The following is a 12,810-nucleotide window of genomic DNA, read 5'->3' as shown; positions in this document are numbered from 1 at the left end:
GAAAGCCCAAAGAAAATCACTTTATCTTTGACAATAGGTTGTGTTCTTATTAAAATCAAAAGGTGAAATCTGTTTTCAAGGTTCCCAAAGATTTTTTTTTAAATACTCCAGAGAGAAGTTCATAAACTAAGAGGTGATTAGTATGCCTATATATCCATAAGAGGCAGGCTCAACTTGCAAGCTATCCTGCTGATAATATTAAACAACCCAATCCTCTCAACTTTACTCTTCCCTCTATAAAACAGGCAGTTTTGTTTTTTTAAAGAAAAAGAAGACAAAGGACAATTCCTTTTCAAGGTTAAGTATTAATGTTACAACTTTAGAAATTCTTTGCAAATATGTAAAAAAGCTGCTGACTAGATAGATCACTGGCTGCTGGCAGTCAGTATGTATGGGTGAGAAGGATGAGGGTGATTAATATAAAGGTGCATGGGCTATCAGAGAGATGTAAATTAAAACCACAATGAGGTAACACTTCACACAGGTCAGAATGGCCATCATTAACAAATCAACAAACAACAAGTGCTGGTGAGGTTGTAGAGAGAAGAGAACCCTCGTACACTGTTGGTAGGAATTCAGATTGGTGCAGCCACTGTAGAAAACAGTATGGAATTTCCTCAGAAAACTAAAGATAGAACTGCCTTTTGATCTAATGATCCCCACTGCTGGGATTATACCCGAAGAATCCTGAACCACCAATTCAAAAGAACCTATGCACCCAAATGCTCATAGCAGCACTATTTAAAATAGCCCAGGGCTGGAAACAGCCTAAGTGCCCATCAAAATGAGTGGATCAAAAAACTGTGGTACATTTACATAATGGAATATTACACAGCAGAAAGAAAAAAGGAACTCCTTCCCTTCACAACAGCACGGATGGAACTGGAAAGTATTATGCTAAGTGAAATAAGTCACACGGTGAAAGACAAATACCATATGATCTCACCTATAAAGTGGAACCTAATGAACAAAACAAACAAATGAGCAAAACAGAACCAGAGACATGGAAATAAAAAACAAAATGAAAGTGACCAGAGGGAAGGGGGAAGAGGGATAATGAGGGAAAGAAGGGGAAGGGGCCAGTCAAGGAACATGAATAAAGGACTCATAGGCACGGACAATGGGGGTTGGGGACTGACTGTGGGAGTTGCGGGGGAGGGGGGATAGACAGGGCAGGGGAGAGCAACAGGGAAAAAGGCAGGACAACTGTAACTGGATAACAATAAAAAAAAAGAAATCATTAAAAAAAAGGTGCATTAAGAAACATTTTGGGGTGATGGAAATGTCCCATTATTTTATTTGGTGTAGTGAGTTATACAGTGTATATACGTCTGTCAAAACCCATCACACTATACATTTCAAGTGTGTGCACTTTAAAATACAATAAATCATACTCACTAAACGCATTCTAAAACTAAAATAAAAGGCAAAGTTGTTAGAAACACACAATGAATCATCTTACGATAAGCATACATGGCTAGTAATTTTTAATTCTGATTTCCAGTACTTCCATGTAACAGAGCGTACCTTGTTTCCACCTTGATCGACATATCGAGCTGTATTGTTATATACTCTCAGCATCGGTACAAGGCCATTGGAATTTCCATTAGTCTGAAAGAGAGACTGAGAATAAAGCCATCTGGAGGAGAAAGAGGGGGGCTCAGCAAGGAAAAGAAAATAGCTCAAGAGTGAACAAATTACTCTCTCCCAGTCTGTAAAGTTTTACCTGCTGTTTCTACCTCTGCTTTGAAAACATAATTCCCAACATAAAATAAACAAAATGTTGAATAACTTACAATTGTATACAAAGATAGTTCATAGTATCTTTAATTTACAATGAGATATAACAATTACAAGTCAAAAGAACAAAAAATCAGGACAAATTCCACACCTTCTAAAGATCATTCCCAAAAGGATTCAAGGCAACTTACAATAAGAAAATAAGAATTACATGCAATGGATAAATCAAGACAATAAAAAAGGTAAACAGAGATTCTCAGCAATAAACGGATTCTAGAATGAAGATAAGAAAATACAGACTCCTAAGACTAGAATAAACCTCATCAAATTTCAGAAATAATCCTTCTAACCCAAGGCAAGCCTTTAAACAGTCTAGAAAGATAAGTGAGCAATGGTTCACCCTACTACTGAGTGAAACTTCTGTATGTATCACAGCACCTCCAAAACACCACATAATGGAATGGTTTCCTTCTGGACTCTCTAGCTTAATTCTATAGGATTAGATATTTTCCTCACATTACAGATGAGGAAACAAATGCAGATATGTAAATAACTTGTGCTAGGCTCTATTAGTAAGTAGTAGAGGTAGGATTTAAATCCCTGTCTTACATAACGTAAGACTCCCTGGACTCCCAAGGAATCCTGAACTAGCAAAGCTTGAATTTATATTAAAGGTGTCATTGTTTAAAACTTAAATCCTGGCTCTATCACATATTAACTAACTGATCTCTGGAAGTAATTTAACTTTCTAAGCCTCAGGTTCTTCACTTCTAAAGTGAAAATAATAGTTCGTATAATACCTGTACCCACAAAGTTATTGTGAGGCATAAAGTTCCTACCACATGTCTGTAATGATATCTATCTCATAAGGTTGTAGTAACAATTAAATGAGTAATTCATGTACAATTTTTATAACAAATTTAGCACATAGTAAGCAATCAATAAATGATAGATGCTATTATTGCGAAAGAAATAAGAATTCCAAAATCTAATTTCAAAATGTAAAATAAACCTAAATATGAGATAAAAAGGACCCTAGAGATCATCAGCTAATCTAAACCTCTAATAAGACAGATGAAAATGAAGCAAGAAGCAGTGAGATGACTCAGTCCAAATCACACAACCAGGCGGTAATTAACAGAGACCTAGGTCTCCCAAGCACTAGCATATGCCCTCTCAACCATAAGCTTAGGTGCTTATGGGCTTGAATCGCTCAATTCTATACATTTTTAGTCACATGACAGAAGCTTACCCCAGCAATGTAGCTGCCAGTAGCTCGAATACAACTCACAGCAACACCAATTCCCCCAGCAGACTTGGAAATCAATGCACACTGCTTTAGGGTGTCATAAATGCCTTCAATACTATCGTCTTTCATACTCAGAAGGAAACAGCTATGGGGGAAAGAAGTCACAACTCAGCAAAGAAATAAAACAAAGCAAGAGTCACAAAAATGACTACACAATCAAAAACACTAAGTTAGGCAAATAAAATTCCTAGGTGAAAAAAATACTTAGACGAAAAAAATATTTTACTAGCTACAACACAGTAAGATATATCAACATATCACATCGCTGTAAAATTACCTTGCTACCAAACCTAGATGTTAATCCTGGAAATACATCTTAGAGATAAGTCTAAACTATTAGCTTACATGTTCACCAGGCTGCAAATGTGCCATTATCACATTTTCTCATGCAAATTCCTAAACATACGTAACAATGTTTTCAAGAAAAATTAAACATTAAAAAAAAAAATACACCCATGCAATGGTCAACCAATTCTTTTTTATGTCACCAAAATTCAGCTCTCTCACAGTCTTTCTGAAAACAACCTGTCTGCCTGTGCTTTGGATCTCATCCTGTTCCCTACCTCAGGAACGATACTCTGCCAGTTACCCCTTCACTACTTTGAATATTCAACAAATCAAATAGATTCTACCCATTGACTTCTTCTACTGAATATTAAGACATTCAGAAAGACTTAAAGGATAATATAACATACTTTGTACTTATAACCACCTACCTGAAAAAATTAGACATGACAAATAAAGCCTAATTAAAATCCCGTATCATATACATTTCTACCTTTTAGCATTTACATGTTCTACATTTTAAAAATTTCTGATTGCATACTTATTTATCCTTTGCCACTTGCTTTAAATTCAATATTGTATTAGAGGTTCTTTCCTACTGACACTTACAGTTCTCATTTATTTTCACTGCTGTAAGGTCCATGGTATGAATACAAGCTACCAATGTATTTGTCCATTTGCCTGTTGATGGACATTTGGATTATTTCCAGTTTGTTTGCTATTCTAAACAATGCTTCTGTGAAAATTCTTGAACTTATCTCCTTGTGGTCATATCTAAGGATTTCTTTAGGGTATAAACCTAGGAGAGAATCACTGGGTCAAAGGATAGGGATATATTCCACTTTATTAAAGATTCTCCAAAATGGTTAAGTACACTCTGTCTGGCAATGTATGAGAGTTCCCTGTGTTCTACATTCTCACTAACACTTGGCATTATCAGACTTGGCATTTTTATCAAACTAATGGTATGATGTATCTCATTATGATAGTAACTTTCATTTTCATTTTCCTAATTACTAGCAACACATCATCTCACATGTTTACTGGTCAAATTTCTTCATCTATTAATTATTGTTTACATCCTTTGCCCACGTTTCTATCTGGTTCTGTCTTTTCCTTATAATCCCTGGATAGATAACATACAATGCAAATATCTTCTTGCAGTCTGAAACTTGTTTTTTCACTGTTTTTGATTCACAGAAATTTTCAATTTTAATGTAGTCAATTTCCCTTCATGTTGTTTTGCTTATTGTATCTATTTTAAGAAATCCTTCACTACTCTGAAGTCATATGGATTCTCCTAACAAGACGTAAGTTGAGGCATTAAGAGTCATAATATCTACAACTCACCTTTTTTTATTGAGTATATTTTATTGATTGCACTATTACACTTGTCCCAATTTTTCCCTTTGCCCCCCTCTACCCAGTACCCCCCTTGCTTCCAGCAATCTCCCCTACTTAGATTATGTCCATTGGAAGTACGTGTAAGTTCTATGGCTTCTCCATTTCTTATGCTATTCTTAACCTCCCCTGTCTATTTTGTTCCTACCAATTATGCTTCTTAATCCCTGCACCATTTTCCCATTCTTCCAGCTGATAAAACTCCAAATGATCTCCGTTATCTATGATTCTGTTCCTGTTCTAGCTGCTTGCTTACTTTTTTAGATTCAGTTGCTCATAACTGTGAATTTGTTGCCTTTTTAATGTTCATGGTTTTGATCTCCTTTTTCTTAAATAAGTCAGTCCCTTTAACATTTCATGTAATGATGGCTTGGTGATGGTGGACTCCTTTAGCTTTACCTTGTCTGGGAAGAACTTTATCTGCCCTTCCATTCTAAATGAGAGCCTTGCTAGACAGAGTAATCTAGGTTGTAGGTCCTTGCTTTTTCATCATTTTGAATACTTCTTGCCAGTCCCTTTTAGTCTGCAAAGTTTCTTTTGAGAAATCAGCTGATAGTCTTATAGGAACTCCTTTGTAGGTAACTCTCTGCTTTTCTCTTGCTGCTTTTAAGATTCCCTCTTTATCTTTACCTTTGGCATTTTAATTACAATGTGTCTTGGTGTTGCCCTCTTTGGGTCCAATTTGTCTGGAACTCTCTGTGCTTCCTGGACTTGTATGTCTTGTTTCCTTTGCCAAATTAGGGACATTTTCTTTCATTATTTTTTTCAAATAAGTTTTCAATTTCTTGCCCTTCCTCTTCTCCTTCTGGCATCCCTATGATTCAGATAATGGTACATTTGGAGATGTCCCAGAGGTTTCTCAGCCTATCCTCGTTTTTTTAAAATTCTTGTTCTTCTTTTTGTTCTGGTTGAATGTTTATCCCTTCTTTATGTTTTAAATTCTTGGTTTGAATCTCAGCTTCCTTCCCTTCTCTCTTGGTTTCCTGTGATTATTCTCTATTTCACTTAGTGTGGCCTTCATTTCTTTTTCTTCTGGGTTTTTGTTTTGTGTGTGTGTGTGTGTGTGTGTGCCATACTCAAGGAGTTCTCTGAGCATCCTGATAACCAGTGTTTTGAACTCTGCATAGGCTGGCTATCTGTAGGCTAGAAATCAGATAGGTTGGCTATCTCTGTTTCACTTAGTTCTTTTTCTGGGGTTTTGTTCTGTTCTTTCATTTGGGCCATATTTATTTGTTTTCTCAATTTAACAGCCTCCCTATGTTTGTTTCTGTGTATTCAGCAGAGCTGCTTTTCCTCCATCTCAATAGTGTGGTCTATGTAGAAAAAGCACCTGTAAATTTTATGGGGTGGAGACTTAGGTAATTGCCAGGGCAGTGCAACCCTCTTCACTACTTTGTGGCTGTGTGGGGAGATTTCCAAGAGGGGACAATGCCACCACCTGGCTCCTGGCAGTTCTCCTGACACGCTTGCCCCATTTTCAGTCACTTCACTCCCTTTCTGCATGCAATTGGCGCCCTTCCAGCTGCTGCTCTGGTGGCGAATCTCAGAGCTGGTGGATTTGCATATGTTCTAAGAGGTACTGGCCCTTTAAGGGGCAAAAACACAGCAGTTTCTTTTGTGATCCCAACCCCTGCTGGTTTTTACAACCACAGCTAACATGGGCCTATCTTCCCAGTGCTGGAACCCTGGGCTGTACAGTCTGGCCTGGGGCTGGGATCACTCATTTCCAAGGTATCCCTCCCCTCTGTTCCTCCACCACTGCCTTTCCGCACCAAACTGCCTTTCCACCATTCTCCTAGACTCCGCCACTTCCACACATCTGGATGAATATATATTCTTTAAATCCTTGGTTGTCAAACTTCCGTATTGCTCAATTCTGTGACATTCTGGGTGTTATTAGTTTTGAGATCTGGGTGTAATTCTTTCTATGTCAGGCACAAGGAGGTGAAGCAAGTCTACCTATAACTCTATCCTGACCAGAAGTCTCCTACAAATCACTTTCAAATTGCTGGGCCAAAAACAAATTATAAGATAAAAATGTATATGACAAAATATTAGTAATATTTTGATCTAAGCAGGCGTAGGTGTATGGGCAATATTCAATGTCCTTTTTTAAAAACTTTCTTGAATGTATGAAATTCATAGTAAAAATCGAAGAGGAAAATAAGTATGTTTTTCTCTATATACTCTTCTAAAAGATTTTACTTTCACATTTAGATTTTTTTCTTGAATTTATTTCTCTGTATAGTATGAAAAAGGGAACTAATTATATTTTTCCCCATAGGATAACCTATTTCCCTAGCACCATTTTGCTAGTAAAATGTAATGACACCTCAGTTACTCAAGTTCCCATATAAGCCTGAATCTGTTTCTGGGCTCTCTGCTATGCGTCAGTGGTTTTTTTTGTCTACCCCAGAGTAAATACTACCCTATCTTGATTACAATGTCTTTCTAGTAGCCTTGAAATCTGGGCTTTTTCTTCAGAACTGTCTTGCTACTTACATTAGTTTCCTGTGGCTGCCCTAAAAAATTACCAACTTGGTGGCTTAAAATGGAAATGTACTATCTCACAGCTCTGGAGGCCAGAAGTTCAACATCAGTTTCAACAGGCCAAAATCAAGAACACTGCCTGCAGAGGATCTAGTGAATGATATATTCCTTGTCTCTTCTAGTTCTGATGAATCCTCTGCTTGTAGCCACAACAACTCTAATTTCTGGCTCCATCTTTTCTTCTCTATGTATCATTATCTCCCTCAGCATCTCTCTTCTCTTATAAAGATACTTTGGATTGGACTTAGGGCCCACCTATGTAATTCAAAATAATCTTCCCACGTCAAGATCTTTCTTAATCAGACCTGCAAAAACCATCTTTCTTTGTAAAGTAGCATTTACAGGTTCCAGAGATTAGGGCCTGCTATGTTTCAGCAGCCTACTAGATTATTCTTTCTTTTTTTAAATTTTTTAAAAAGATTTTACTTATTTACTTTTCGAGAGAGAGGAAGAGAAGGAAATGTACTATCTCACTGATGCGTGAAAGATACATCCATCAGTAGCCTCTCACATACCCCCAATTGGGGACCTGGCCAGCAACCCAGGCATATGCTCCAACTGGGAATTGAACCAGCGACTTTTCAATTCACAGGTCAGTGCTGAATCCACTGAGCCACACCCACCAGGGCATCCTACTAGATTATTCTTAATCTTTTGTTCCTCCCTATAAATTACAGAATTAGTATGTTGAAATTTTGACTGGAATTACACTGAATCTATACATTTAACTTGGGGAAAAATGACATCTTTGCAAAATCCATTTTTAATATAAAATCATTCTCCACTTATTTTTAAATGTACTATGTTTTAGAATTTTCTCCTTATGAGCCTTACCTATCTTTTATTAGATTTGTTCTGGGTAACCCTCCAGTGTTATAAATGATACATTTTAAAATTAATCCTCTAACATCTAAAGTACAGAAACCAACTGATTAATCTATATTGAACTAACATATCAAATATACTGCTGAAATCTCTAACAGAGCTAAGTTTTTAGTGGATAACTTTTACCAAATTAAGGAAGTTATTTTCTGTATTGATTTTGCTAATTTTTATTATAAGGGCATTAAATGGTACAAAAATGTTAGTGTAATGGAATATATTAATACATTTTTTGATGTAGCATATCCTTGAATTCCTAGAATAAACCAACTTGCTAAGGGTTTTGTTTTGTTCTCTTTTTAACACTACTGCATTCTGTTCCAGTGTTCCTCTTTCCAGATAATGACATCACCATTCATCCTATTACTCTACCCATAAACTCAGGAACCATCCTTGGCTCATATCCAAAAATATCATCAAATTCTGTCAATATTACCTCCTAAATATCTCTTGAATTTGTCTACTTCTTTCGATCTCTACTTTCACCTCCCTAATCCTAACTACCTTAACCTCTAATACAGACTACTGTAAGGTTCCCTTAATTAGCTGTCATCTAGTTTGTTCAAAACAACCTATTGAGTAATATTTCACATACCATAGAATTCCCCATTTAATGTGTACAACTAATGGCTTTTAGTATATTCAGAGAATTGTGCAACAATCACCACAATCAAGTTTAAAATTTCATTACCAGCATTTGTCCCTCTCCAATTCATTTACCACAATGAAGAAATGTCTCCAGAATATGTCTCATTTAATCAGAGCAGGAGTGATTAAATGTGTTCATCAACTTCATTTTTCTGTGATCAACTGACTAGTTTTGGGGGCCAAGGTTTAATTCTCTATCAAAATCACTTCAGAACTTTAAAAGAAACTATAGATGACACATACCTAGAAAGTTGTGGGCGGTTGGTACCAGCATTGAAGAGAGTGGGAGAGGCATGGGTAAACCACCTCTCAGAAAGAAGGTTGTATGTCTCAATAGCAGCATTGATATCTTCTTTGTGAATCCCCACAGATACCCTCATCAACATATGCTGTGGTCTTTCAGCCACTAAAATCAAAAGAGGAGTTTTCACATAATGGAACACGTCAGACAAACTAGGCTTAGACATGTACTTGAGTCAAAAAGAAACACTAAAAGACAATACATTTAAAAATTTATACCAATAAGCATGACAGTGATTCATAAAATAGATCTAAAGTTAAAAATGTTATTTAGACAGAAATATCAAGGCTAATAGCTCAAAGCTCTATATTCAATATGTATATAAGGAACAGAAGATAAAACACACACATTTATTTCTCACCTTTTCCATTGATTTTCAACAAATAGGACCGCTCCAATGTCTAGAAAAAACAAAGCAACCAAAAAACTTCCAGGGCAGTTTTTAAAGACACAGTAGATACAGCATTCACAATAAGGCAATCTATTTAATCATCTCACTTTTTATATAATTTTAAATGAAAAGAATAATATATTTACTCTTACAAGCTCCTATTTGGCTATTTGTTTTTGAAAATACTGCATGAAAATTTCTGGGAGAAGCCAACTCTACATTAACATGCATAACATTAATAGCAGAAGTTATGGTATTCACCATCATCACCACAATGGTAAATACTTATAACAGGCTAGGAACTGATCTAGGCAATACACACTTATCCTCCACAGAATTTACTGTTGAAATTGTATTATCGTCCCCATGCTAAATTTGAGGAAACTAAACACAGAGATTAAGTAACTTGCTAATAAGTAGAGCAGAAGCAGAAGTGGGGGGGGGGATTGAGCAAATCATGTACATGGACAACAGTGTGGTGAATGCAGGGGTTGGGGGAGAGGAGAAATGAGGGAGAATATAGGGAGGATAAATGGTGATGCAAAGAGATTTGACTTGAGGTGGTGAACACACAATACAGTATACAGATGATGTGTTGTGAGATTGTACACCTGATACGTGTATAACTGTTAACCAGTGTCACCCCAATAAATTCAATTTTAAAAAGTGAAAAAAGAAAATGTAGAACGGAGATTCAAACCTAGATGGTCTGACACCAACATTCATGTTCTCAATCACTGTTTATAAACACAAAAGTACCTAGAAAAGCACTTGGCACAGAGTAGAGATTTTATAAATAGTTGCTGTATAAATAGTAGAACAATATGGAATCATTATGGCAAATTACATGCATAACTCCTCATGTAATCCAGAAGTAGTATTTGGAAACTCTGAAAATTGCAAATGGATAAGCTATCTTTCCTTAATTCAAACAGCCACCACCCACCCTAACCCCACTAATCCCCCAGGGTCCATCCCAACTTCCATTACTTATTGTCTTTATAATTAATTGTGTCACTAAACATAAACCTAAATCAGCATTTTCTGATTTAAGGAGGAATTCCCACATGTTTGAAACCCATTATTTACCTTAAAGCCAAAGTAATTGTAAGAGAAATCTCGGTCATAGATAATGGCAGAATTCAGGCGCTGATGAAGGTAAAAAAAGATCCCATAATTAAGACAGAGTTATTTTCACAAAATCAACATTTCAGCCTCGACTCCAGAATTAAAAGTGACATGGGATACAAAAAAGATAACACTAAGAATTATTGTCGTAGAAGTCTGTATCTAATGTTAAGAAAAAAATTATATAAATTAAGTATCCTAACTAGGTTAAAAAATATTTACATTAAAAGACTAGAAGAAAACAAATATAAATTGTATATAAGTAAAAATATAAATGTGACTTTTCAAATTCCCCATTATTTTATAGTACATCTCCAATTAAAGAGGGAAAGAACATGAGCATAAAAGGGACTACATTATTAACCTTAACAAGTTTTTAGATTAGCTGTTAATCCAAAAGTACTTACCATACTTACCAATACATATTTTTATTATAAAAGTTAGACCATTTAAAACTGCACATAACAATATATATGATAAACAATAACATGTAGGAATACCTTAATTCTAAGCCTCTTCAAAATCCATGGTTCTTTAACAGGTTTTACACAAACTATTGTTATGAAAATAAGACTTTATAAAGGAACTGGCTGTTGTCATAGAGTATTTGTAGTCAATAAAGCCATTGGGAGGAAAACAAAAGCAATCAGGTACAAACAGTCATTTTGGATAAGAAAAATGGAGCCAGTTTTACAAAATACTATCAGCGTTTCTGTATAATGATCAATGTCCAACGACTAGAAAAATCTAGTCCTTTCTCTTAAATTATTAAGGGCATCTTTATTGCCAAAGGCAGATAAGGGCTTTGCATGAATAATAGAGAACTGCTTGATATTTATTTTTCAGGTACAGTTTTTGGCTGTTACGTTATTTTTGTTTTTAACCTGTCCTCAAGGTTTTACATATGAACAATGCACAAACAACTCAGTTTTTCTGCCTTTTTAACACCAGATACATATATATTTAGAGAGACAGCCAACTTAACATTCTACTGCCTAAAACTAAACTGGTTTCCAACTGTGCAGATATTCATGGTAAATAAATTCTGTGTGCAACAGGGCTGGCTACACACTTCTTTTCCCTTCTGTCCTCTGGGATCTAGTTAAGGAAGAAGTTGGAACACAAGCAGGTAATTTTTAAGTTGTTGAGTAACATCTTTCAAAATTTTACTTAAGCAACCTTTTTAGGAGCCAGTTTCACAATGTCTACTAAAATTTTAAATGCACAAACTCTTTGGCTCAGCAATTCCACTTAGAGTATATTGGTAACGTAAATCCTTTATCAGCAAAACACTCAAGGATGTTCACTGCAGCAAAAACTGAAAAACAAATATCCACCACTAGAGCAACACACATACACATACACATCTAACAACATATCTATATAATGGCATGCTATCCAGCTGTTAGAAAGAATAAGATAAAGTCATAAATGCTAATACAAAACTATCTCTGAAATAAAGTATCAGCAAGAACAGTATGCACAGGAGACTACCACTGAGAAAAAAAAATGTGTATGTGTATATATACATGTATTAGAGAATAGCACTGAGAAAATACATTTTCAAATGATATCACATTGTTTCTAGAGAGAAAAGCTAGTATTCAGGGAAGGAGAGAGATGTGCTTTTTACCTATATCTTTTGTAGTGTTTGAATTTTTAAAAATGTGCTTGTTACTCTTAAAAAAAAGAAAAAAAAAAAGAACTGATAAAAAACTTTTCCCAGAAAAGCATTACACATACATCTTTATTGGCCAAAACAATATCCAGTGTTGACTTGGCCACCATGGGAGAGTGTTTGCCATTTTGTGGATTTATATAGTTAAAGAGGTCTTCCATCACATCTAAAAAGAAAAAAAACCAACAGAAAATAAAAAGGTCAAAACCACTTAACAGCTAATTCATCTTTGGGTAACAGTTTAAAAGTGGTTCTAAAACCATTTTTTTCCATCCAAACTCACTTCAGTACTTAGCATAGAAAGTGCTCAATAAACATATACTTGCTGAATAAATATATAATGCCTCACTTAAGAAAACAAATTTCCAGAAATAGAGTAACACGGGCTCTTTGAAAAAGATTCCCAGGCGACTGATACCCAACCCCACTGAGACTTATTGGTTGAAAATAAAGCAAAGCAGAAATTATAATCTCTTCTCAATTTTTTTATCCTAACA

At 35.5% G+C, this 12,810-nt stretch overlaps 1 protein-coding gene across 1 annotated transcript in view; it reads right to left on the bottom strand.

Moving 5' to 3' along the window:
* The window catches only part of RRM1 (ribonucleotide reductase catalytic subunit M1), a 42,293-nt gene that overhangs the window by 19,524 nt on the left and 9,959 nt on the right, over positions 1-12,810 (bottom strand). The window contains exons 4-9 of the mRNA XM_054580520.1: positions 12,379-12,479; positions 10,597-10,656; positions 9,478-9,517; positions 9,059-9,221; positions 2,993-3,134; positions 1,528-1,611 (exon numbers count right to left, since the gene is read on the bottom strand). Of these exons, the coding sequence (XP_054436495.1) occupies positions 1,528-1,611; positions 2,993-3,134; positions 9,059-9,221; positions 9,478-9,517; positions 10,597-10,656; positions 12,379-12,479 (590 nt within the window). The remainder of the gene's footprint in view (positions 1-1,527; positions 1,612-2,992; positions 3,135-9,058; positions 9,222-9,477; positions 9,518-10,596; positions 10,657-12,378; positions 12,480-12,810) is intronic.

This window comes from Pteronotus mesoamericanus, unplaced genomic scaffold (genome assembly GCF_021234165.1).
Source record: "Pteronotus mesoamericanus isolate MK-2021 breed Mesoamerican mustached bat unplaced genomic scaffold, CSHL_Meso_final contig_590, whole genome shotgun sequence".
Classification (NCBI taxonomy): domain Eukaryota; kingdom Metazoa; phylum Chordata; class Mammalia; order Chiroptera; family Mormoopidae; genus Pteronotus; species Pteronotus mesoamericanus.
This window is presented reverse-complemented; position numbering and strand designations above follow the sequence as displayed.